General features: G+C 39.0%; 1 protein-coding gene across 1 annotated transcript in view; it reads left to right on the top strand.

Moving 5' to 3' along the window:
- The window catches only part of SUSD1 (sushi domain containing 1), a 327,082-nt gene that overhangs the window by 50,953 nt on the left and 248,716 nt on the right, over positions 1-27,413 (top strand). Inside the window, exons 4-6 of the mRNA XM_027839015.1 lie at positions 10,766-10,918; positions 12,307-12,486; positions 18,605-18,784. Coding sequence (XP_027694816.1) covers positions 10,766-10,918; positions 12,307-12,486; positions 18,605-18,784 — 513 coding nt within the window. The remainder of the gene's footprint in view (positions 1-10,765; positions 10,919-12,306; positions 12,487-18,604; positions 18,785-27,413) is intronic.

The raw sequence follows: 27,413 nt of genomic DNA, 5'->3' as shown, positions 1-27,413 counted from the left end.
GATTTGAACTGAGGTATTCCTGATTCTAGGGTGCTGTATTCACTGTACCACCTAGCTGCTGCCAAACCTCAGTTTACTTATCTTTAAGGTAGTGATGAAATCTGTTTACTTACTTTTTAGGTTCACTGTGAGGATGAAATGATAGATTGTATATAAACTCCTTTGCAAACTCTAATGCTGAGTTATGTGTGTGTGTATGTGTATGTGTGTGTGTGTGTGTGTGTGTGTGTGTGTGAGTGAGTGAAATGCCAAAAGAACTCACACCCTGGCATAGTATGTGCCATCATGTAACCCTGCTGTTCAGGTGCTTATTCTCCTAGATCTCTCCCTGTCTTTACAGATGGCTAGCCTGGGATGGTGCCAGGTAGGTGCTGTCAGCATGTGGTTGTCACCATGACGACAGTGAAACTTTCATTGATTTGTAGTGGGGGCAGGGTGGAAGGAGAGACACTTAACGATAGCTGCCTCTTCCATCTCAGTATTATTGAGGGTCTATTTGTGTTTCTGTACTATTTGGAACCAGAATCCCCATTCAAGGCCATTGCAAAGCTTTGCTTCTACTGTTATTAAAGGAAAAAAAAACTAATTTGGAAAGAAAAAGATGACTAGTGGTTATTTTCCCTGCCCCAACCTCTTTACACTCCCTCCTCCCCAATCCCTTTGGTCTTACAATAAAATAATTCTAGGACACAGCTGGGTTTCAAGGTTTATGTCTCTTGAAAATATTAACCAAGAGTTCCAGGAAACCAAGGGTGACCCCCTCCTGACCCTTCTACCTCCCTTCCTTTCCTGACTTCCTCCCCCTCATGTATCTAAACTCCTACCTTTTAGTGCTTATCAGGTTTATTTATTCTTCGTATTTTTTTTTTCTTGCTTAGCCAAGGGAGAGACTTCAGTGGACTGGAGTTATCTTGTTTTCTATCATTAAAATTACAACTCAAGACAGGATTTCCCAGTGATTTGTGGTGACCTGATTTTTTTTTCTGGGCAACTAGATACCATTTTATCTGCGTTTCAATTATATTTCAATCTGTGATCTCATCATTGTGGGCACTCTCTTTACCAAGCAGCAGCTCATAATCCATCCAGGCCCTTTCATCCTCTGATTCTTTCTGTATTTCATGGATACCAGTACAATAGCTGGGCTCTGTTATCCTTCCCTCTTGCTCCATGACTAGTCCACCTGGTAGCAACTAGGAGGCACAGTGGATTGTTTGCTGAACCTCATCAAGAAGACCTAAATTAAAATTTGGCCTTAATCACTTAGCTGTATGATCTTGGGCAACTCACTTAACCTCTGTCTGCTTCAGTTTTCCTCAACTTTAAAATGGGAATAATAGCACTTTCCTCTCAGAATTGTTGTGAGCATTGAATGAGATGATATTTGTAAAATGCTTAGCACAGTGCCTGGCACATAGTTGGTGCTTAATAAATGCTTATTCCCTTCCTTCCCACCTCACTTTCTAGGTACACATGTCCTTGATGTCATTTCCTTATACCACTTGTTACAAGCAAGTCATCATTGTTAATATGCTGCTGCCTACTAACACTTAACATCTTACTCTTATCCTTTCCTTGGGTCTTCTGTGATTCTGTTAAGATTGCAGGGATCCATGTTCATCAACATGTAGCATCACCATTGAGCTGTTGGTGTTAAGAATATTGAAAGAGCCAAAGGTAATTGAAAATGCTGTATAATTTCTCAGAGGTGATCCAGCCCAATTTCTTCTTTCTTTTCAAATCCAGGCCTAGGTCATTATTTATGTCTGTCCAAAGTGTATGTTCAGATAGACTAATTCAGTGGGTTGTCCATTCAATTGCATGCAATAATCTGGGCAATATGTTAAGCCACCAAGCATTTATTGAGAGTTTACTATGTGTCAGGCACTGTGCTTAGTGCTGAGAATACAAATACAAGCAAAAGGGGGCAGCTAGGTGGTGCAGTGGACACCCCTGAAGTCAGGAGGACTTGAGTTCAAATGTGGCCTCATACCAAACACTTGACACTTACTAGCTGTGTGACCCTGGGCAAGTAACTTAACCCCAATTGCCTAGAGGGAAAAAAAAACCCACAGAAGTAAAAGGAAAGGCTTTTATTCAAATGGTAGGAAGGCAATATGTAAAAAGGGAGCTGAAAACAGGGAAGACAGAGAAGACACTGGGTGGAGCATGGTGGGAAGGTCCAGAGAATCAGGAGTGGAGCCAGGAGACTAGTGAATGAAGGTATGAGTAAGGCTGGCCTGGGTACTTCCTCAAAATATAGGTTCTGAGAAACTTGCCAATGGGAGGAGGGAGCCATAGGGCAGAAGAATTTTCTAGGGTGAGAAAGCCAGAAGGGTTTAGAGATTATCCAGGGTGAGAAGGAGGCATGTTGGATATTATGCATTCTTCATTTGTTTAGATGTTTCATTATGGATGTCTAGACTGATTTCTGTTGAGTTGCCTTGAATCTTAATAAGGAAATCCTGTAGTATTCTGGACTTCAGTGCAATCAATATATCATCTGCAAACCTGGAGAACCTTTCCATCAATCAAGACTGTCTCTTCCATTCAGAATTTGCAAAGGGTGTTGTATTTCAGTGGAGGACATATTTGGGGAAGAAATAAGTCCATAGACAGTACAGTGGATAGAATATTGGGCCTAGAGCCAAAAAGACCTGAGTTCAAATGTGGCCTCAAGCATGTACTAGCAGTGGGCAAGTCACTTAACCTCTATGGACCTCAGTTTCCTCATCTATAAAATAGGGATAATAATAGCACCAACCTCTCAGGGTTTTTGTGAAGATAAAATGAGAAAATATTAAAAAAAAGCTTTGTAAACCTTAAAGCACTATATATATATATATATATATGTATATATATATATATACACATATGTGTATGTGTATGTGTATGTATATATATAGATATACATATATATGCACTAGCTATTATTGCTAGCTATTTTGTTGTTTAGCTTTCAGTTGTGTCTGACTCTTTGTGACCCCATTTGGGGTTTTCTTAGCAATAGAGTAGTTTGCTGTTTCCTTCTCCAGCTCATTTTACATATGAGGAAACTGAGGCAAACAGGGTCAAGTGACTTACTCAGGATCACACAGCTAGTAAGTGTCTGAGGTCAGATTTGAACTCAGGAAGATGAGTTCTCCTAACTCCAAGTCTGGTACTCTATCCATTGTGCCACCTATCTGCCCCTATTATTATTATTCATTGCTTAAATATGATTAGTGGATTGTTGAGCTGTCATACCTACAGATTTTTATATGATTTTATGACAAACATGAGAGATACCTTGTTTGAGTACCATCTATAAAGCTTCATTTTTGTTTTACTGAGTTAAATACTCTTTTGTAATCAAGAAGCAATGGATATAAAAGTATGTTATATTCCTTACACCTCTTAATTGGTAAAGATATGGTCTGTTTTAGAAAATGCTCTGTGAGAGACTGATTATTTTCTTCTCATGTTTTCTTCAAGAGAAACTGTGATGACAGCACATATCATTTTGACAAAGTTTTTTAATATTTAATATTTTATTTTCCTCCAGTTACATATAAAAAACCATTTTAAAAATTCATTTTTAAAACTTTCAGTTCCAAATTCTCTCCCTTCCTCCCTCCCCGTGCCCCTCATTGAGAAGGCAAGCAATTTGATATAGATTATACATGAGTAGTCATGCAAAACATATTTCCATATTAGTCATGTTGTGAAAGAAAACAGACAAAAAACCTCAAGAAAAATAAAGAAGGTTAAAAAAGTATGCTTCAATTTATATTCAGACACCAACAGTTCTTTCTCTGGGGCTGGATAGCATTTTTCATCATAAGTCCTTCAGAGTTGTCTTGGATCATTGTATTGCTGAAGTAGCTAAGTCATTCATAGCCAATCATCTTACAATATTGCTGTTACTTTGTACACAGTAAATTTCACTTTACATCAGCTCATGTAAGTCTTTCTAGGTTTTTTGGAGCACATCCTGCTCATTATTTCTTATAGCACTATAGTATTCCACCACAATCACAAAGTACAATTTGTTCAGCCACTTCCCAATTGATAGGTATCCTCTCAATTTCTATTTCTTTGTTCCAAGAAAAGAGCTGCTATAAATATTTCCATACATATAGGTCCTTTTCCTTTTTGTTTTTCATCTCTTTTTGGATACAGTCCTTGTAGTGGTATATTGCTAGGTCAAAGGGTATACATGGTTTTATAGCCCTTTGGGAATAGTTCCACATTGCTCTAAAGAATGATTGATCAGTTCACAACTCCACGAATAGGGAATTAATGTCTCATTTTCCCCACATCCCCTCCAACATTGGTCATTTTCCTTTTCTGTCTTATGAGCCAATATAATATTTATGAAGTAGTACCTCAAAATTATTTTAATTTGCATTTCTCCAGTCAATAGGGATTTAGAGCATTTTTTCATATGACTATAAATAGATTTGGTTACTTCATCTGAAAACTGTTCATATCTTTTGATCATTTATCAAATGGGGAATGGCTTTTATTTTTATAAATTTGACTCAGTTTTCTATATATTTGAGAAATGAGGCTTTTATCAGAGAAACTTGCTTCAATTTTTTTTTACAGTTACTATTGCTAACTGTATTTCCCTCCATCCTATCCCCTATCCCTGTTTATTCTATTCTATCTCTCCTTTCAATCTGTCCCTCTTCAAAAGTATTTTGCTTCTGATTACCACCCCTCTCAATCTGCCCTTCCATCACCCCTCCATCTTCTTTCCCCCTTTCTTATAGAGTAAGATAGATTTATATACTCAATTGAGTGTGTATGTTATTCCCTCTTTGAGCCAATTCTGATGAGAATAAGGTCCACTCACTTCTCCCACATTTCCCACTTTCCCCTTCATTGTAAAAACTTTTTATTGCCTCTTTTATGTGAGATAATTTACCCCATTCTACTTCTCCCTTTTTCTTTCTCCCAGTGCACAACTCTTTCTTATCCCTTAATTTTATTTTTTAGATATCATGCCTTCATATTCAACTCATAACCTGTGCCCTCTCTCTATATATACTCCTTCTAATTGCCCTAATAATGAGAAAGTTTTTTTTATGAGTTACAAGTATCATCTTCCTATGTAGGAATGTAAAAAGTTTTAACCTTAGCAAGTTCCTTATAATTTCCCTTTCTTGTTTACCTTTTTATTCTTCTCATGAGTCTTGTATTTGAAAGTCACATTTTATTTTCTGCCCTGGTTTTTTTCGTAAGGAATGTTTGAAAGTCCTCTATTTCCTTGAATGTTCATTTTTTTCCCCTGAAAGGATCATACTCAGTTTTGCTAGGTAGGTGATTCTTGGTAGTAATTCTAGCTACTTTTCCCTCTGGAATATTGTTTTCTAAGCCCTTCTAAGCTAAGTCTTGTGTTATCCTGACTGTGGCTCAATGGTACTTGAATTGAATTGAATCATTAGCTTCCATTTGTTCCATTCTAATTTTTAAGGAATTATTTTCTTCAGTTACTTTTTGTACTTCCTTTTCCATTTGGTCAATTCTACTTTTTAAGGAGTTTTTTTCTTCAGTGAATTTTTGTGCCTCTTTTTCCATTTGGCCTATTCTGTTTTTAAGGTGTTATTTTCTTCAGTATTTTTTTTTTTGTGTCTCCTTTATCAAGCTGTTGACTCTTTTTTCATGATTTTCTTCCATTGCTCATTTCTTTTCCCAATTTTTTTCTACCTCTTTTACTTAATTTTAAAAATCCTTTTTGAGCTCTTCCATGACCTGAGCCTAATTCATATTTTTCTTAGATGCTTGGGATGTTGGAACTTTGATTTTTTTCCCTTCTTAGTGTGTTTTGATCTTCCTTGTTACAATAGTTACTTTCTATGGTCAGAATTATTTTTTTGTTGTTTACTCATTTTCCAGTCTATTTCTTGACTTTTAAGGCTCTGCTTCCAGGGTGGAGGGCATGCTGTCCTTAACTTCAGGGGTTTTGTGCAGCAGTTTTCAGAGGTAATTCTGGGGACATGTAAGTTTTCAGTTCTCCCAAGCTGGTATGATCTAAGGAGAGATGTGTTTACTACTCTCCTGGCCTGTGCTCTGGTATATGAGTGACTACAAGCACTCTTTTTTTGCCCTGGAACTTCCCATTGAGCCACAGTCAGGATAACACAAGATTTAGCAGCTTAAAGGATTGGAGGGCTTAGAAAACAATACTCCAGAGGGAAAAGTAGCTAGGATTACAACCAAGAATCATCTATCTAGCAAAACTGAGTATAATTCTTTCAGGGGAAAAAATGGACATTCAAGGAAATAGAGGACTTTCAAGCATTCCTTGTGAAAAAACCAGTACTGAATATAAAAATGTATACAAGACTCATGAGAAGCATAAAAAGGTAAACAGGAAAGGGAAATCATAAGGGACTTACTAAGGTTAAACTTTTTACATTCCTACATCAAGGAAGGTCCTTGACCCACTGTGACCATAAACCGTGGTGTGCTAGTGCTCCTCCTTGCCCTGGGACTGCGCCCAGAACTGTGTATAGGCAAAGTAACAGAGTCCAGCCCCCAGTGCCAGCAAAGAGACCCCTATAATCTCCTTCTTACCGTCTGTGGGCTGAGAGCTCCAGAAGCAGCAGCTGCCACTGCTGATTCAGTGGCTCTCAAGGTCTGCTCCTGTTTTGCTTGGGCCCAATCTACACTGGCACAGCCTGTGCTGGACTGTGCTCCACTCTCACCCGGGTGCAACAGACCTTTCCTGCTGAACTTCTAAGTTGTCTTTGGCTGGAAAATTATTTAACCCTGTCATTTGTGGGCTCTGACACTCTAGGAATTGTTTTATGGCATTATTTAAAGGTGTTTGGAGGGGTTTTGGGGAGATCTCAGAGGGGTCGCTGCCTTTTCTTTGCCATCTTGGTTCTGCCTCCTTTCATATAGTTTTTGTAGGTGTGAGAAAGTAGGTATTATCTATTTGTGGTCATTCATGCCTTCTTAGATGTCTATCTGACTGCTCATTCTCACTTTCCTTTGCTGAATTGTCATCCATGATCAGTGTCATGCCCATTAATAAGGCTCTGTCCTGGATATTCTTTTCTTTTTCTAGACTCTTTCCCTTGGTAACTTTATCAGGTCTCCTGGGTTCAATTATCATCTCTATGTTGATGATTCCCAGATCTCTCTTTCTCTCTCTCTCTCTCTCGATAAATATATATGCATTTTTGCATATATGTATAGATTTAGCTAGCTAGCTAGATATCTGGGAATTTTCTATATCTATATATCTCTATATATTTATGCATATATGTGTACCGGCCGCGCCGACCTTATGCCGGCCGCGCCGAACCCTCCTCCTATAACGAGCAGGCTGCCAGAGTCATACTCACTCATCAGTCTTCGGTCCTCAACTGGATAAACACACAGAGACGAGCCATCGGGAGGCGCCAACACCAGAGCTTTATTCAGAGGCCATCATAGCAAGGCCAAGCAGGAAGGCCAGAGCAACAGAGCAGGAGCCAAGAGAGCGCGTGATCTGACCATGCTCGTTCCTTAAGTACCTACTTAGCCCCTCCTCCCCAGCCCGCTTACTAGCCAATGATTGTAGGGTCAGATACCGGAAGGGGCTGTCTGAGTTTAGCACACCAAGGGAGAGGGAGTGACGTAGGAGGCTAGGACCAGATACAGGAAGGAGGCGTCTGGGATTAGTGCATAGACAGAGTACGTGACCTAGGAAGTCAGGAAGGACACAGGAAGGAGGCGTCTGGGGTCAGTGCTACACAAAGGGACCCAGGAAGTCAGGAAGGTCACAGGAAGGAGGCGTCTGGGGTTGACGTTGCATATAGGGAGGGGACTAAGCAAAGGGAACTCGTCCTCTGCCGTCCCACTCCCACGTGGCACCGCCCCTTGCCTCAGGAGCACAAGCTCCAGCTACTTCCTTGCACCCAGGTTATCTCACATAGCACTGCCCACTGCCTCAGGGCTTCTCCGTACCCAGCCCATCCCAGTTCACCACAACTCCACCTACCACAGCCCCTGCCTCGACTTCCAAATACCCAGATCTACCCCAATCTTGCCACAACGTCCACCTGGTAGTTGCCAACATCAGACAGTCCCTCACATATATGTGTGTGTATTGATGTATATGAATACATAAATACTGGGGCGGGGGGAGAGGAGATGAGGCAGAGGGAAGAAGGACTAGGGGTCAGGAAAAGGCTAGTGATGATACAGTCCTGTATCATCAACTACCTATTTGACAGTTGAAATTGCATTTCCTATAACTATCTCAAAATGGATATTTTCAGAATAGAACTTATCCTCACCTCTCTTCTGAATATCTCTGTTACTGTCTATGGCACCACTATCTTTCCAATCACCAAGGTTCATAACCTCAGCATCACCCTCAATTCCTCATTGTTCCTCATCCCACATTTGTAATTAGTTGCCAAATCCTGTTGTTTATCTCTGCAACATCTCTTTAATCTGACTACTCCCTCTACTCAACCAACCACCACCCTAGCTCAGAGCTTCATCACCTCTTGCTTGGACTTTTTTAATAGCATCCTCTTTGGTCTCCTGACCTTCTGACCTCCTGGCCTGTGTCTCCTGACACAGCTGCCAAAATGATTTCTTGGTACCTACTGATTCAGGCTACTGAACTCCACTGGCTACAGATTAACTGTAGCCTGAAATATAAACTCCTTTGTCATTTAAAACTCTTTACAACTCAATCCCTTCTTACATTTCAACATGTCAATAAGCATTTATTAAACTACTATGTGTCAGGCTCTGTGCTAAGTATTGGGGATACAAATGTAACACAGGCTACCATGGCCCCTTATGCCTGAAGGCCAGGTTAGTTACATTTCGCCCTCTTCCCCCAGCCCATCATCTGGTCCTGGGCTTTTGGGCATCTGCACTCTCTGTAAATGGCTTCAGTACCCACCAAGAATGTTCCTTAACTGTTTTCTTGAACTGGGTTAGATTGAAAAGAGAGGCTGAGAGGGAAACAATGGGATTTACTTTTATAAAGGAATATTTCCTTTAAAAGATATGGTCACAAACCTACAGACTTAGTTCCCCCAAACCTCGAAGGAATAATCCCCCTTCCCCCTTGTACCACCTTAGGCTGTGGGGAGGGGAAGAGGATTAATTCATAGTTTAGCTCAGTTCCCATAGAGCATAGACCCAGTTCCAAGTCCAAAACCCTCCTTGGGCTCAAGTTGCAGGCACCCTGGCTTCTCAGAGCTTCTATGCTGGTCTGTCTGGCAGTACCATCCCAGCTGCAAGCCTGCCTCTAAGGCCTCCATGGTTTGAACAATTGGGTCCTGTGAGGATTACCTCCAGCACCTGAAACTGTCTTTAAAACACAGAAACAAATCTCTCCAGGCTCATTTTTTGGATCTGCAGGTAAAAAAGAGGGAACAGGGGAAGGGACATCCTTCTCATCTCACTGGTTCAGTTCATGGTGTCCTTGCTTGTGGTTAACTGGGGTCACCTGGGATCTTCACCCTCTCAATGAGGCAGGTAAGAGTTGCTGAACAGAGAACAACAGAAAGACAAGAAACTGCTCAGTCTTGCCAGTTTAAAAGACACAGGCAGTCAAGGGAGGCTTCACATTCCACCCATGTGGTAGGGGGTGAAGAGGCCTTCAGGTTAGGCAGTCTAATCATTCTCCAAAAGGTGGCACAGCAGATAGAGTGGTGGGTCTGGAGTCAGGAGGGCTTGAGTTCAAATATGGTCTCAGATATTATATATATAAGGCTGCTGAAGGTGATGCTCTAACTCCAACTTTTCTTACAGATGAGCCTGAACTCTGAGGATAAATAAAATCTACAGATGATTATCTCTGTATGTTGATTTGTGTGGTGATCAGCAGCAGTGCCTAATTAATGAACCCCCAGATAATTTTTATTACACAGAATATTAATAGATAAATTGATGTTTATAGATTGTCATATTTGTGTTTCTTGTCATACTCTGCCAGTGTGATTGAGTAAATAGGCCATCCAGGACCAAGGGCCGTTTTACACTTTTATATATCATGGGTTATTATTTTTACCAAAGTGGAAAGATTCAGATATTATCTTTGCAACTGATTTTGTCTAATGACCTAGGACTAACTTAGCTAAGTATAGAGAAGTTTGGACATTAGAGTTTGAAAAATGAATACGTGGGAAAAAAAGCATTTATTAAAAGGGTATACTATATTCCAAGTACTGTGCAAACAAATACAAAAACAAAAGAACTTGCTTTCAAGAAGCTTATATTCTAATGGGGGAAGTAATGAACTTAGGGCAGTGGTATCCAGGGAGCATTACTTTGGTCCAGAAAGTTATATTGATGAGGAGTGGAACCTTTGAGGAGTAGATTGACACACCCCTTGAAGGAATAATGGCAGAGTTGATTTGATCATGGTTCATTGTTCCAGAACTGGAGTGAGATTAGGGGTAGAGAAAAAGGTATATGCGTAGCAGCAATAAAAGTTTTGACTCCAATAACTCATGAATCACATTTAGGTAAATTAAACTTAGTAAAAACATATTGCTCAACCACCATGTATTTGTTGAGTGTCTGAAGCATATTTTCTGCCATGGAGGGATCCAAGAGAAATATAAGACAAGGACCCAATAACGAAGGAGTTTACCATCAAGTTGGAGAGACAAATCTAAAATAGATGAAATGATGGTGAGATGGTAACAAGTATATTCCTCCATGAAGCAATGTAGAATGGAAAAATTATTATTTTTTTCTACTTTTTTCCCTTTTTGATCTCTCTCTTTTCCTCCTTTACTTTTGTTGGATCATCAAGACCTGGATGAATGTGAAGTACCAGACACCTGTGGGCCTGGGGGACGGTGTGTGAATACTCCTGGAAGCTATGAATGCTATTGCAAAGATGGATACCTTGCCCTAAATGGGACCCAACCTTTCCACCCTATGAGGGATGGTACATCATGCACAGGTGGGTCACTGCTTAGCTATGTAATATTTGGAGGTGGGGATGGACTCATGGGGACATCTGTCTCCTCTGAACTACCTGCCTTAAAGAGTCACTTAAGTATGTGGGGGTATATATGTGATGGGTGATTTACCTGTTCCCTTGCAAAATCTACAAAGAAAACAAAGTTACACCAAGGTGTCAAGTAGAGTATTTAACCAATCCACAAGCTAAACTGTTTTGAGGAAACTATGGCATATTAATTATTAGTATTCCTCAGTGGGAGATGGACCTAGAGGATAGAGAACTGGCCTCAGAGTCAGAAAGACCTGAACTCAAGTTCCCCTTTCAATATATACATGCTGCATAAACCTGAGAAAGTCACTTATCCTTTTGGTGCTTTAGGGCAGTGCTGTCAAACTCAAATAGAAATGGAGGCCACTAAACTGTACAGAAAGATCCCCACAGGCCACATATTGACTTAGAAAACCACTTATTAACATTATGTATGCTTTATTGCATATTTATTTATTTTATTAAATATTATCCAATTATATTTTAATTTGGTTCAGCCCCTCTCTGGAGTGTTGTAGGCAGCATGTGGCCTCCTGCATGTTTGACACTTCTGCTTCAAACAGTTAAGACCCTTTTTTGTGCAGAAAGTGCCATCATGCATTGGTACAGTGAGCTTTCTCATCCTGTGTCAGTGAAATGATGTCAGTGAAAAAGATCCCTGTTGCAAATGAATGCTTCTAATTACTAACTTATCTAATTTATTGAAGCAGTTTTAGCAAGCTTTATACATTAGAATAATAGAGGAGGAAGGGAATAAGCATTTCCGTAGCACCTACTGTATACCAGGCACTCTGGTAATCACTTTACAAATATCTCCTTTGATCCTGACAAGAGCTCTAGGGAGTATGTGATTATTATCCCCATTTTGCAAATGAGAAAAGTGAGGCAAACAGAGATTAAGTGACTTGTCCAGAGCCACAAAGCTAATAAGTGTCAGGCAGTATGTGAATGCAGGTCTTCTTGACTCCAGGCCCAGTGCGCTATCCATTGTACCACCTCTAGAAGCTAGTAATTGGTTGTGTATTAAGTATGACCTTGAAAATAATAAAATTGTGTCAGTTTTTAAAAATTTGTATCATTCTGACTTTTCATTGTCAGACTGGCCTTGCCTCTGTTAGTCCATATTAGTCAGACTTGACTCAGAAGTTGCACATGCATACACGTGGTTCCTGTGTGAAGTTAGAATGGAATGTAGATACAGATTTAAGATTTCCCAGACAATTGTTGAAAAAGATTCAAGTGGTCAAGCCAGAGTGAATCTATTAATTGGGAAGAGGGTTTGCTTTTGCCTTTGAAGAATCCATACAATGACCAATTTGACATGATTTTACCTATAGAAATAGACTGTGGGACACCTCCAGAGATTCCAAATGGCTACATCATCGGAAAATACACCTCCAGGCTGGGTGGCCAAGTTCATTATGCTTGTAAAGAAGGATTTTACAGTGACCAGGAAGAGAGTGTGATAAGTTGTGTTGCTGGTGGTACGTGGGAGACCCCAAAGATACAGTGTCAAGGTGAGAGGAGCTATAGAATAAAGGCACTTCTTTGTTATTCATCCAAAAGGAGATAATTTTTTTTTTTTTTTACAAATGTAGAGGAAATATCATGGTGCTCAGAACTTACTGCCTGTGATTGGTTCCCCATTCCTTCCATAGCTATCTCTCTTGTCACAATTTGACTTGCGCTGATCAAATCAAGTAAACAAATATTTATTGAATATCTACCATATGTTTTGTAAAAAAAACTTTGCAAAAAGCACAGTGAGAACGGGCAGCTAGCCCACCGGCCCTGGAGTCAGGAGGACCTGAGTTCAAATCCGGCCTCAGAAACATAGCACTCACTAGCTGGCTGTGTGACTCTGGGCAAGTCACGTAACCCCAATGGCCTCACCAAAAAAAAAAAAAAGCAGTACAATGAGAATGATAGCAAAAGTAGAAGATAAGACTCTTGCTTTTTTTGAGATGCTTACTATTGTCTACTACATAAAATCTATACTTTTTTACCTTGACATAGCAGTCCCGTATTATCTGGATCATCTAAGTGGTTACAGTGGATAGAGTGCTGTGTCTGAAATCAGGAAAATCTGAGTTTAAATCCGGCCTCAGACACATACCACCCTGGGCAAGTCACTGAACCCTGTTTGTGTCAGTTTCCTCATCTGTAAAATGAGCTGGAGAAGGAAATGGAAAACCACTCCAGTATCTTTGTCAAGAAAACCACAAAAGGGGTCATGCAGAGTTGGAGATGACTGAAAAATGACTAAACAACAAAACAACATTATTTGGGTCCATCTGACTTTTCCAAGGTTACCTCCTGTGATAGCCCGTCACACATTCTCTATTATGATTTCATCTGTAGAGGAAATCTTGGGTAAGGAAACTCCCTTTACAAATTCAGGTTGTCAACTTCTATGATGATACTTAGAGTTGCCTCCTTAGAGCACTGAGAAGTTATAAGTGACTTGCCCAAAGTCTCACATCCAGTTTGTGTCAGGGACGAGATTTGATTTCCGATGTTCCTTGGCTCTAAAGCTGGCTCTCTTCTCTACCATTCATACTCATTGCATACGTTCTCCATTCTGGACTACTTTGTTATTCCTTGGATATACTCCATGTCTCCCCAACATTCTACTTATGTTCACAATGTTCTATGCTTGCCATGCCCTGGCTTATATTCTGCTTGGTGAAATACTGCTTATCCTTCCAACTTAGCTAAGATGCCACCTTTTCCATGAAGCTTTCCCAACATTTCCCTCAGCCATAAGTGATTCCTTCCCCCTTTTGATTTTTGCAGAATTTTGCATTTTTCTTCTGTGCTTTTTTTCTGCACAAGACTTTGATTATGTTTTGTTTCCTTAACTCTCCAGGTTTCTTCTCAAATGGTGCCTTTGATCTTTGCACCATGTATATTGTATCACATTGACTTGCCCAGGGTCACACAGCTAGTGTCTCAGGATGGATTTGAACTCAGGAAGATGATTCTTCCTAACTACAAGCCCAGCACTTTATCTACTGTGCCAACTTGTAGATACATAGTTATTTAATACTCTCTCCCCAATTAGAATGTGAGCTTCTTGAAAGCAAGAACCTCTACTGACTTGCTTATAAGCTAGTAAGTGGTCAACCCGAGATTCAAACCTAGGTCTTCTGATTTTAAGTCTTCTCCCTCCACGTTATTTTTATATTGCATTAAGTTGTAGGCAAGGTAGCATAGAATGTTAGAGATGGAAGGGACTTTAGAGATTATCACTAGTGTAAAACCCCTCACTTTACAGGTGAGGAGGCTGAGGCTCATGTGGATGAAATTCCACAGTAAGTTATAAATGGGAGTGGGGAGCATTTGAAACTGATTTTCCTATTTCCAGTGCTCTTTCCACTGTACTATCCTGTCTTCAATGATTTGTTACAGTGCCCATCAACCCAGAAACTGAATCTCTTGGCACTCATTTCTTTTCACAATTTCACCAGAAGAATCTCTTTCTCCTCCACCATCCATGTTGGATACAGTTTAGAAAAAAACATGAATTTTGCTTATGGATATGGTTTCTTGTCAAGCAGAACAGATGCTTACAAGACAGGTTTCCTGATGGACCATTTTATTTTATTTTAATTAAAGAAAACATTTTGTTAATGTCTTTTTTTATATATCACAATTTCCCAATATATCCCTCCCAAGAAAACCCTCTTGTAACAAAGAAGAATAATTAAGCAAAAATATCCAACAAAATGGCAGTTTGATGTATGCAACATTCTGCACCTGTCGTAATTCCATTTCTTTACCAAAAATAGGAAAATGTGTTTCAACATCTGGAATAAACACTTAACTTGAATGAATAATAATTTTTAAAAGCTCCCTTACAACCTGTGATTCTGTGCTAAGTGCTGAGGGTAGAGGTTGGGAGGGATGTTTTGCCACTCAATCAATATATACTTAATAAATACCTAAAAGTCACAGTGATGATCATGATCGATGATTGGGGAGTCATAGAAAAACTGATTATCATTGTAACTGGGAAGGGCTGTCAATGTTGATTTGTTTATTATTCCCAGTGCAATAGGTGGGAAGATAAAAAGGGAAGGGGTGGGTAGGTTAGGCACTAGCATGTTGTGGCTAAGTATCATAGACTTACTGATTAGGAAATTTAATTATTTTAATTTCATTTATTCATTTATTCATGCATGCCTGCATTCATTTATTATTCAGCAGCTTGCATATGTACTCACATAAGGAAACATTAACAGTCTGGGAATAATTTACATGAATTTCATACTAGTATTTTCATAATTTTCTATTTATGGGCAAGGGTTATCTTTCCTCTATACTGTGTTTTTAAAAAAGCATTCAAGAATTCATGGGGTGGCCCTGCCTCATTGAAGATGTATTGCAGATAGATGTCTGTCTTTTCTATGCTTCCTTCTTTCTACACAGTATTAGAATTCAGTTAGTCATTGCTTAGTCGTTTTTCTATCATGGCTGACTCTTCATGACCCCATTTGGGGTTTTCTTAGCAAAGATACTGGAGTGGTTTTTCATTTTCTTCTCCATCTCATTTAAAGATGAAGAAACTGAGACATATAGGGTTCAGTGACTTGCCCAGGGTCACACAGCTCTAGTGTCTGATACCAGATTTGAACTCAGGAAAATGAGTCTTCCTGACTCCAGGATTGGTGTTCTATCCACTGTGTCACTTAGCTGCCCCTACATTAATTAATTAATCCTAATTGGGATTACAAAAACCTAGGTCCTAGTTCTAGTTTTGCCACTTAATAACCAAATGACCTTGTGCAAAAGACAACTCACTGGAGCTTTAGTTTTCCTTTCTGAAAAATGGAGATAGTTGCTCTTTTTACCTCACCTAAGTTATGAGGATCAGATAAAATAGTATGTGTGAAAGTTCTTCCTATATTGCAAAGCATTGTACTAGCATGTAAGGTTATTAATCTTTCTGGTAATCTTACTAATCTTTCTAGTCCATGACAATTCACACAAATTTCAGAAGCTCACTCATGTTTCCAGAAGTCACCTGAAGACAGGGAGCATAATCATAATAATAATAATGATGTTAATAGTACCTAGCATTTAAATAACACGTTAAGGCTAGCCAGATGCTTTAGATATGTTATCTTATTTGGTCCTCACAACAGTCCCGGGAGGTCAGTGCTATTATTTTCTCCATTTTGCAGATGAGGAAACTAAGAGAGGTTAAATGACTTAGCCAGGGTCACATAGCTACTTGGTGTTTGAGGTGGGATTTGATCTTGAGTCTTCCTGATTCCAACTTCAACACCCTATTTACCATATCACTTTCCTCCCTTTATTTGGATATCATTGTCTAAAGGTGAACAGGACTTGGGGATGCATATTTTCATTTTAATTATAATTTATAGACACATATAGTTTGATTTTTAAAATTTCTCTGAAGTCAGAGACTGCCCAGTTTCTTCAGGCCTCAGGCCTTTGTGCCTATGCTAATATGGTGGAGTGAATAATATAACTAGTGGGGAGCATTTGTCCTATGTGAAATTACAGTCAGATTTCAGTTGTCCGTAACCATGAAGGGAAGAGGCTTTTTTTTTTTTTTTTGGAAACTCACATAAACATTATGGGGTTAAGAGCCCTTGGGTTATTAGCTATAATTTGTAGAGTGGGATAATATGTGGTCGTAAATAATTGAAAAGGCAACTGCATATTTCTGTGGAAGGATTTGGGAAAATGGGCATCTCTTTCTGTATGTTCAGTTTTATTTGGTCCTAGAGACAAAAGAGAGAGTAGCTAACAGCTAATGAATCTGCAGAGGGCTTCCTGCTGAAGAATTCTCTCCAGAGGGAGGTCTGAAAGGGGAGACAATATGGAAGTTGGTAATCAAATGACAAACAAACAAAAAAAAGAGAATCCTCCATAAACATAACTGTCACTTGAGTATTTTATTCCTTTCACAATTTGTTGTTATTCAGACATTTCAGTTGTATCTAACATGTATCCAACATCGTGCCCCATTTAACATTTTCTTGGCAAAAATTTTGGAGTGGTTTGACGTTTCCTTCTTCAACTCATTTTATAGATGAGGAAAGTGAAGCAAATAGGGTTAAGTGACTTGCCCAGGGTCACACAACTAGTAAGCCAGATTTGAACTCAGGAAGATGAGCCTTCCTCACTCCTCCAAGCACAGCACTGTCACTGTGCCACCTTCATAATCAATACTATCCTTTAAATTTGACTTGAAATTTAAAAGTGGCAAGGGGGATGGATTGTTAGACTTGATGGAATCAGAAAGTGAAAACAAGGAATAACCAGTGGACAACCTGTATGTTCCATTGGTGTCCATATTATGTCGAAAGAACTAGAGGAACGCCCTGAGCATCTTGGAGCCTGTGGTGCATTGACAGTAGTAGAGAGACAAGAGCTGTACAGGGTGGGCAGCACAGAAGGACTATGATCGACCATGTTGGAAGGAAGGTCCATGGATCCAACAAGGAATCAGCATAACAAGGAACTCAGCTTCATTATTCAGCTTAATAGTTAAATTAATAACTTAATTGTTCTGTTAGTCCTTGGATTTGACCCTAGATAATCTAGCTTGATGATCAACCTGATTCACAAAATTTGGCTCAAGAATCCTTAGAGGATGATGATTTATGACTATTGGGGATATTCAAAAGAATATGCTATTGGCTTCAAAAGCAGCTCCCTTAAGAAGAAGCTCCTTGGAAATAAGATTTTTAGAGTGAGTGGATGGCTTCTCAGTGACTACTTTCAAGTGATAAATGCTTTGCTGGATGTATAAGTTCTGTTTGTTTAAAATTTAAAATGCATTATATTTTATATATTAATAAAACTAATATATTAATAAAACAAATACATTAATAAAACTAGCCTCATTACCTCTAAATCAAATATTGTTTTCCCCACTTTGATGAAAGCCTTTTTATAGAGTGAGCAAAAAAGAAAAATGCTCGGAATCCTTTCCCCTCCCCCAATTAACTGAGTTGGTCCAACTCTAGTACAAGAATATGTGACAGAAATTATACCAAAGAATGTTTGTATAAAATATTAATAATTACTGCTCACTACAGTCTAGTCACGTTGGTTATTCCTTACATAGGACATTCATCACCCATCTCTGTGCCTTTGTACAGGCCTTCTTTGAGGCCTGGAATGCACTCTCTCCTTACATTCATTTTCTAGAATCAGTATTGTCTTCCTTCAAAATGCAGCTCAAGCACTGTAAGAGGCCCTCCCTCATCCTTATACCCTCTCATACCCTTCCAAATTACCTTTTATTTACTTTGTACATACTTATATGTGCCCATGTTGTCTTCTTGAGCAGAACAGAAGCTTGCTGAGAGGACAGGGACTCTTTTGTTTTGGTTGTGGTATCAAAAATGCCTTTATGCCTGGCATGTAGTAGGTTTTTAAGTGCTCAACTGATTGGTTGAAATCCAAATAAAACCCTTGACTTCTGAAAAGGGGAAGATCTCCAGAGGGGAACATTAAACCTATTTCAGATCATGTCTTTAGGTTTTAAATGTTGTCATTTTATTTTCCTCCTTCTGCTTTGTATTCTCCTTCCCCCACAAATTCACTTCCCACTCCAGTCCTTGTTTTTTTTTTTTTCTTTTTCTTTTCGTGCAGCTATGGACTGTGGGATTCTGCCTTCATTCCCAAATGCTTATCCAGCTCTTCTGAAAAACACCACATATGGAAGTCGAGTTGAGTACAAATGCTGGAAGGGGTATGTGCTAGAGACCAGCAACCCTGCTGTTTTTTGCAACGCCCGAGGACAATGGGAAGGTCCATCTCTCATGTGCAGAGGTAAAGGGAAAAGAATACAAAATAATCTTAAATAACAAAAATAAGCCCTTCCAGAGCCAGAATAAGGAGTCTCTGTCACAAAGTATGAGTTATTTGGGGACAGGATAGGAGAAATCTTATCTGTGACATAAGTGGCTTGATAATTTGCTTGGGTGGATTGGGCTTGTCTGTCTCAGTGGGTCCCATTTGTGTCTATCTGAGTGGCAATTGGAAACACTTTTCAGTTCCAGAAACATTTGGTAAAGATGCACATCTATATGGCACTTGAAAGTTTACTTTACAACAACACTTTGAGGCAGGCAGTATCCATATTATGAGACCCATTTTACAAATAGTAAACTCAAGCAGAGTTCTGACTCAATCTGGAATTCTTTCCATGAGCCATTCTAAATAAATACAAAAGAGAGTTGAAGAGACTTTTCCAGGGTTACCCAGTTAATCAAGAAGCATTTATTAAGCACCTCCTATGTATAAGCTCCATGTTCAGTTTAATTAGATTAAATTATTAAATTTCAGACAAGTAGGTGGCACAGTAGATAGAATACCGGTACTGGAGTCAGGAAGTTCAAGTCTGACCTCAAACATTTACTAGTTGTGTGACTCTAGATGAGTCACTTCACCCTGTTTACCTTAATTTCCTCATCTGTAAATTGAGCTGGAGAAGGAAATGGCAAACTATTCCAGTATCTCTACCAAGAAAACCCCAAATAAGGTCACGAAGAGTTGGACGCAGCTGACAACATCTGAACAACAACAAACAACAACAGCAACAACAACAGTGTTAGGTGATGGTGATACAAATACAAAAATGACCGATCCCTGACTCTAAGGATAGCTAGTGAGTGACAGATGTGGCACATAAGCTCAGAACTCACTTGAGGACCAATGCTTTTCCCACTAGATCTGTGTGCTCCGTTATCAAAGGAACTAAAGGAATGCCCTCTGCACATTGGGGCAAACCCACTGTGGTCGATTTACAGTAGGACAGAGATGAGAATTGCACAGGATGGGCAAGCACAGATGGACTATGATTGGCAGTGTTGGAAGGAACATCCACATTGAGAAGGTCTGTGGATCCAACAAGCAATCTCTATAACAAAGAAGAAATTCAAACTTATGATTAAACTTAATAATCAAATTAATAACTTAATAACTTGAATTATGAATCATAGACCAGACTGTTTTTTTTAAAGGGCACTGCATTAGATTCTGGGGATACAGAGATGAAAAATGATACAGTTCCTGCCCTCAAGAAATTTTAAGGGATATTAGACGATTATACAGATAACTGTAATACAAGTTATAACATAATAGCTAGCATTTATATAGCACTTTAAGGTTTTTAAACATTTCACAAATGGTATCTCATTTGATCTTTACAACCACCCTGGGAGGTAGGTATTATTATTAGCCCCATTTTACCAACGAGGTTAAGTGACTTGCCCAGGGTCACACAGCTAGTTTATATCTGAGGCTGAATTTGAACTCAGGTCTTCCTGATTCTGGGGCAGCTAAGATAGAGTGGCACAGTGGATAAAGTTCTGGGCCTGGAGTCAGGAAGACTCATCTTTCTGAGTTCAGATCTTGTCTCAGACACTTACTAGTTATGTGACCCTGGGCAAGTCACTTAACCTTGTTTGCCTCAGTTTCCTCATCTGTAAAATGAGCCAGAGAAGGAAATGGCAAACAACTCCAGTGTCTTTGCCAAGAAAACCCCAATTGGGGTCACAAAGAGTTGGACTGAGCAACAACTTCTTATCTCTGGGCCCAGATCTCTATCCACTATGCTACTTTTAACCTGCTGTAATTCTTAGTATACATCAACACCCAAAAGGTATATGAGCTAGGAAGGCTTCCAGTAAATATAGGTTCCAGAGATATTCCAACTCCTACCACAGGTTTCCTGGGCCTTCTTCCCACCCTTACCCTCTGGATTCAGTCCATTGTGTTTGTCCTACCTGAATGGTAGGTTGAGGAGGAAGTTCTTAGGAAGTTGGTGTCATAGTTAAAATCATGCTTTGGATTATTGTTCTAGACATGTTCTATTCCCCCAGCATCACTAAATACTGACATCATGTCATGAAAGTTAGAAAGGGATGCTTAAAATCTTTCATTGTTTGAAGACCATTTGTTACAACTTAATGCATCTTACTTAAAAAAATAGTTCAGAGAAGGGAATCAAATATCTTTAAAGTGATATCTTTAAGAGTGATTTGGAGCCCATAGGATTGTAGATTTAGAGTTGGAAGGAATTTCTGAGATCATCCAATCCAATTTCTTCATTTTATAGATGAGGAAGTCTAAGTGATGCTGTCCAAGGCAGTCTTCTAAGCATGATGTAATGTGGTCCCTCCCTCTCTTTTGGAATATACCTTCCTAGGGAACAGGAATTACATCCTTGAAGTTTCATTTATTCATATGCCAACAGGTGCTTAAGCAGTGCTGTTTTAAAACTAAGAAAAGAAGTGTAGCCTCCTGGAGCTCTGAACTGGAAGTCAGGACAGTTAGGATGTTGTCTCATTTCTGCTCCAAACTAACCTAGTGGATTTTTCCTTGTCACTTAATCTGAGGCAGTTAGGTGGAGTCATGAGTAAAGTATTAGATTTGGAGTTAAGAAGACTTGAGTTTGAATGCTGCCTCACACACTTATTAGCTGTGTGATTCTTGGCAGGTCTCAACTTCTGTCTGGCTCAATTTTCTTGACTATAAAATATAGATAATAATAGCACCTACCTCCCTAGTTGTGAAGATCAAGTGAGATATTTGTAAAGAGCTTTTCGCAATTTAAATTTCTCTCTGTATCTTTCTCTGTCTGCCTCTATATCTGTTTCTCTCTTTATCTTTCTTTCTATCACTTTATCTGTCTATCACTTTCTCCTTCTCTCTGTCTCTCTTTTCCCTCTCTGTCTCTCATTATCTATCTATCTATAAGTACATCTACAAGTTATTATTATTAGTGTCAGTCTTCCTGAGTCTTATCAATAAAATGGAGATTGTTCCAGATAGTCTCATAGGAGGCTTCTAGCTCTCATGTTCAGTGAATTCTATGACTTGGCTTCTGATCCCAGATTTGCCATTTAATACCTTTGTGACTTTGGGCAAATCACTTAGACTCTTTAGCCTTCAGTTTTGTCATCCATAAAATGATGGACCAGGGCTAAATGATTTCTAAGGTAGGGTTTACTTTAAATTCACTCTAAATTTTATAATGTTAAGATCTTTTCCCGTGATAACGGTTTGAACAATGGCATGGAAACAAATAAATGACCCTAGTCATATGTAAGCTAAATTTTAAAAAAGTGGAGGACTTTTTTAATGCACAAGGTGAGGGGTCAGTACATTCCTTAGAGGCAGTGAGTCAAGAGGAAATTGTAATGAAAGGAGGATGGTTTATATAGTTCATCTCCTGTCAGTAGCTAAAACTGAAAAACTTCCAAAAACCCCCTTTTAAACTGAAACCCCCTCCCCTTAATAATAGCTAATAACAGCTAGCATTTATATACTGTTGTGGGATTTATACAGTGCTTTTCATGTGTTATCTTATTTGATCCTCACAACAACCATGCTTGGTAAGTGCTGTTGTTTTGTTATTGTTTAGTTGTGTTTCAGTCATGTCCAACTGTTTATGACCTCATTTGGAGTTTTCTTGCCAAAGATCCTGGAGTGGTTTGCATTTTCCTTCTGCAGCTCATTTTATAGATGAGGAAACTGAGGCAAACAGGATTAAATGACTTGCCCAGGATCACACAGCTAGCAAGTGTCTGAGGCTGGATTTGAACTCACAAAAATGAGTCTTGCTGACTCTAGGCTTGATACTCTATTCGTTGTGCTACCTAGCAACCCCCAGGTGCTATTATTATCACCATTTTAGCAATGAGGAACCCAAGGCTGAGAGTGGTTAAGTGACTTGCCCAGGGTAACACAGCTAGTATCTGAGGCAGGATTCAAACTCTGGTCTTCCTGACTCTTAAGTCCAGCACTCCATGCATCATACCATCTAGATGCCCCCTTCCTTCCCAGGATGTGGTTGAGGGAGTAGGAAGCCCTTTACACATATTGTTTCCATGCCCCTATTGATGTTAGAACCATAAAATATCAACACTGGAAGGGTTCCTGGTAGATTATAGAATTTTAGAGTAAAGAGTCTGGACTAAAATGAATGAGGAAAAATTGAATATGTTACTCTAGCCCTGATGGAGTGGAGCCATAGGAACAAATGAATGGAGTCCTTCACATGCACCTCAGTGAAAGGGTCAGACCTGAATTTGCTGGAGGAGGGGATGGTGAATGAAGCCAGAATTGTACTTGGAAGTAACTGTAACAGACAACTTTTAGCAGATACTTCCCAGGTGCCTACTGTGTGCAGGGCTAGTTTTTGTGCCAGATATTCCTATTAGACTGGAAGCTTTTGTGTACTTGTTTTATTCCCATAGTAGACTGGGAGCTATTGTCCAAACTGGGTTCCCAGCCCTGAACCTGTCTTGCCTCTTTGATGCCAATTTCACTGGGTGATTTAAGAATACTTCCAATAGCCTAACTCCAACCCACCTTGGCATTCATAGGGTCATAAATTTAGAGCTAGAAGGGATCTTAGAAGTTATTAACCTCCTCATTTTACAGATAATAAATAATAATAATAATACATAGCTAGTATTTACATAGCATTGTAAAATTTACAAAGCACTCCACAAATGTTACCTCACTTGACCCTTATAATATCCTTGTGAGGTAGGTGCTAAGGTTATTCCCTTTTCATAGATGAGGAAACTGAAACTAACTGGGTTAAATGACTTGTTAAACTGAGGTTAAATGACTTGTCCAGGGCCACCCCTTTATTCAGTGTCTGAGGCAAGATTCCTATTCAGATCTTCATGATACCAAATCTACCTTTCTATATACTATATCCCCTAGCTGCTTCAGATGAGGAAACTGAGGCAGAGAAAGCTGCCCATTTTCTCCTCAGAAATGCACCTTACCTGATCCCAAGTTAATGGTAACTACTGGAGCCTGAGGTTGCTAACACAAATCCTTCAACTTCCTCCTTGCCATGTTCCTCTCCTCTCACTTCCCTCTCTGCTGTGTGCCTCTCAGGCTTATGAGCCAGCAGATGTGGTCTGATTCATCAGTTTTAGCTGGGAAAAGAAAAAGTCACTGGTGTTTTGAGCTGGTATCAGAACAAAATGTTGCTCCTGGCAATTTAGGAGTGCTTGATTGCCACCAATGCGTTAGTAGAACCTGACACCATCTTTGCCTGGCTTGCTTCTAAATCATCTTAATTGTGCCCTCTTATGTTGCCATAGTAGTCACATTTCTTGTTTCCGTAGCCTTAGAGTTATTGTTCAGTTTTCTGGGAGCAGTCTCTCTTCTGCCTTAGCTTTGCCTTGTTTTTTTTCTTCTTCTTTTTATTCCTGCCGTGGGTCTCCTGTGTACGTGAAAAACCTTTGCAATTTGCTTTACAAGTCAGGGAGTGCAAAATGAGAGGGCCTTGGTTCCAGATACCCAATGTTGCTTTAGTCAGCCTTGTAGTCTGTCTTAGCTTACTTACCACTTGGTATTTCTTCTCATATTTTTTCCCCTTTTACAAAATTGGACCTATGTTGGCATGCTCTGAAATCCTTCATCTCCACGGGGAATGTAATGGTTTCTCTGAGGACAGACAGGTTTCACCAAAATGAGACAGAAGTTTCCCAGGTTAACTTGCAGGCTGTAAATGGAAAAATCTCCCTATCATGTGCTGAGGGAAAGGCATATTAAAGCTTTTCAGACTTGATAATTTTATTTTTAATAATTGCAACTCACATAAACATGGTACTTTTAGCTTGACAGTAGCTACGTGACCATGGGCAAGTGTTGAACCTCATTTTCCTCATCTGTAAAATGGGAATAATGTTATCTGTATAACCTAGTTCACAAAGTTGTTGGGAGGGAAGTACTTTGTTAATCTCAAAAAGAGAAGGACCTGCCCTGAGATTTCACTGGTATAGGGAATTCTCAGGTGAGAAAACTCCATCTATCAGTGCAGGCTGCCAACTTTCTGTTACTTAGAGAATTGCCTAAAGCACTAAAGTGACTTGCCCAGGATTACACATTCAATATATGTCAGAGGGAGGACTTTAACCCAAGTCTTCCTGGCTCAGAGATTGACTCTGTATTTACTATGCTAAGTTGCTTCTCTCTTAAATTGCTATATAAATGTGACTAGATTCTGCTGCTGATTTAGGATCTCGTAATAACCTTTTGAAATACTTTTAAAATACAAATTTACTTTATAGTCCTTGTTATCTCTTTCCCACTCTTCACCACCACATTGAGAAAGCAAGAAAAACAGCCTATTATAAAAATGTATAGTCAAGCAAAACAGATTCCTTTATTAGCCATGTCTAAAAAAAAGTCTTATTTTGTACTCTCTATCAAGAGGTGGATAGCATATTTAATTATGAGTCCTCTGGAATCTTGGTTGGTCATTGTATTGATCAGAGTTTCTAAGTTTTTCAAAATTGTTTGTCCTTACAATATTGTTGTTATTATACATATTGTTCTCCTGGTTCTGCTCACTTCTCTCTGCATCAGTTCATACAAATCTTAGATTTCTCTGAAACTGTCCCCTTCATGATTTCTTGTGGCACAATAGTATTCCATTTCATTGATACACTATAATTTGAATTTTTAGTTCCTTGATACTACAAAAAGAACTACTAAAAGGTTTTTTGTACATATGAATCTTTTTCCTCTTTGTTTAATTTTTTTGGAGGTATAGACCTGTTAGCATTTTGCAGGGTCAAAAATTTGATTAGAAATAGAGTAGATGGTACCATCCCTATTTTACATGTGAAGAAATTGAGATCCAGAGAGGTTGTGATTTACCTAGTGATAACTAGGTAATTAGAGGAGGAGCCAGGATAAAAATATGGGTCACCTGATAGCCAGTCACAATGTTCTTTCTAATAAAACACAAAAAGTGAAGAAAGGCATTGTAGATCATCTCAATTTCTTTGAATTCCTTTTCACCAGGATTAAAACCACTCAGGATTATTGCCTAAAATAGGAGATACCAAAGACTTAGCTGGAGATTCCTTACCCATGATACTGACATTTTCATGTTCTCCATAACTATTCTGAGTTTCATCAGTATGAAATTCCAATATATGACTTTGTTTTTTCTTTTAGGATAAAAAGCAGCATGTTTATTTGCTTTGATTTTTCAAAATACAATTTTAATATATTTAAAGAATCTAGAACAGGGGTGGAAAACCTGCAGCCTCGAGGCCATATGTGGCCCTGTAGGTCCTCAAGCATGGTCCTTTTACTGAGTCCAAGTTTTACAGAACAAATCCTTTATTAAGGGGAAACACAGATCCCTGGGTACTCTACTAGAGACCTCCTGCCATAATGAAATAGAAAAACAACTGTTCTTTGAGTACAGCTGTCTAACTGGTTCTGAATCTATCTTACTGTCTAATTGTCTGATCCATCTCTCTCCATTTTCTCCACAAGAATAGAATGAAAAGCTTTGTTAAAATCTAGGTACTGTGTTCCCATCATTTAATGATCCTATCAAAAAGGGAGAGACATGACATGTTCTTGATGATGCTGTGCTGATTCTTTGTAATCACGGCTTCCTTTTCTAGATGGTCTAACCATCTCTTTAGGATAACCATCCATTTTAGAATTTTCCTAGGGATTGAAGTTAAGCTTACTGGCCAATAGTTTTCAGATAGACTCTATTTTCTTCTCTCTCTCTGTCTCTGTCTCTGTCTCTCTGTTTCTCTCTCACTCAAAAACAGAACAAAATTTTATTTTCTCCATTGCCACGGTACATCTCCTGTTTTCCATGATCTTTCAAATATCACTTAAGGTAACATATGCCAATTCTTTCAGGATCCATTGATGTAGTTCATCTGGTCTAGGAGACTTGAATTCAATGGTAGCTAGGTGTTAATACTGTCTTCTTGCTCATCTCGGGAATCCCTGTTAGTTATTTTTGTTCTGTCATTTCCACTTTAAAGGAAATTCTCCATTGCAGATAAACAGAAAAAAAAAGCAACTCTGCCTTCTCTCTGTTGTCAGTTATTATCATCCTATCCACTCTGTACTAAAATCCATTTTCTTCCAATGTAGCTGAAAGAAGAAAAAGAAACAAAACCAAAACCCCCCCCCAAATCTCCCTTTTTGTCGTGCTTGCTTTCTCTTGCCAGCTTCAGTTTGTGGTGATCTTCAGCATTCTTGACACTTTTTTATAGGACTGTGCTCCATTATTATAGCCATCCTCTGTTACTTAGCCTGGCTTTCATCTTCTTTGTGGATTTCTTTTAAAAATCTAAGTTGGTTGTTCAGTTATTTGTGCATCTACTTAGTTCTCTTTAGACAAGTTCCATGGTTTGTCCTTATTGGAATTGTTTCCTTTTGTGTCTTACACTTTTAATTATTGAGCATTTCCTACTTCTCCTTGAACATTTTACTTCATAAAAAAGATCCTACTTATCTCTTATTTGAACCCTCTGACAGCTGCTTTTTTCCAAATCTAGGCTGTATACTATACTATACTATACTATACTATACTATACTGTACTGCACTATACTATACTATACTATACTATACTATACTATACTATACTATATTATACACAGA

This window comes from Vombatus ursinus, unplaced genomic scaffold (assembly GCF_900497805.2).
Source record: "Vombatus ursinus unplaced genomic scaffold, bare-nosed wombat genome assembly UNPS02014832.1, whole genome shotgun sequence".
Lineage (NCBI taxonomy): Eukaryota > Metazoa > Chordata > Mammalia > Diprotodontia > Vombatidae > Vombatus > Vombatus ursinus.
This window is presented reverse-complemented; position numbering and strand designations above follow the sequence as displayed.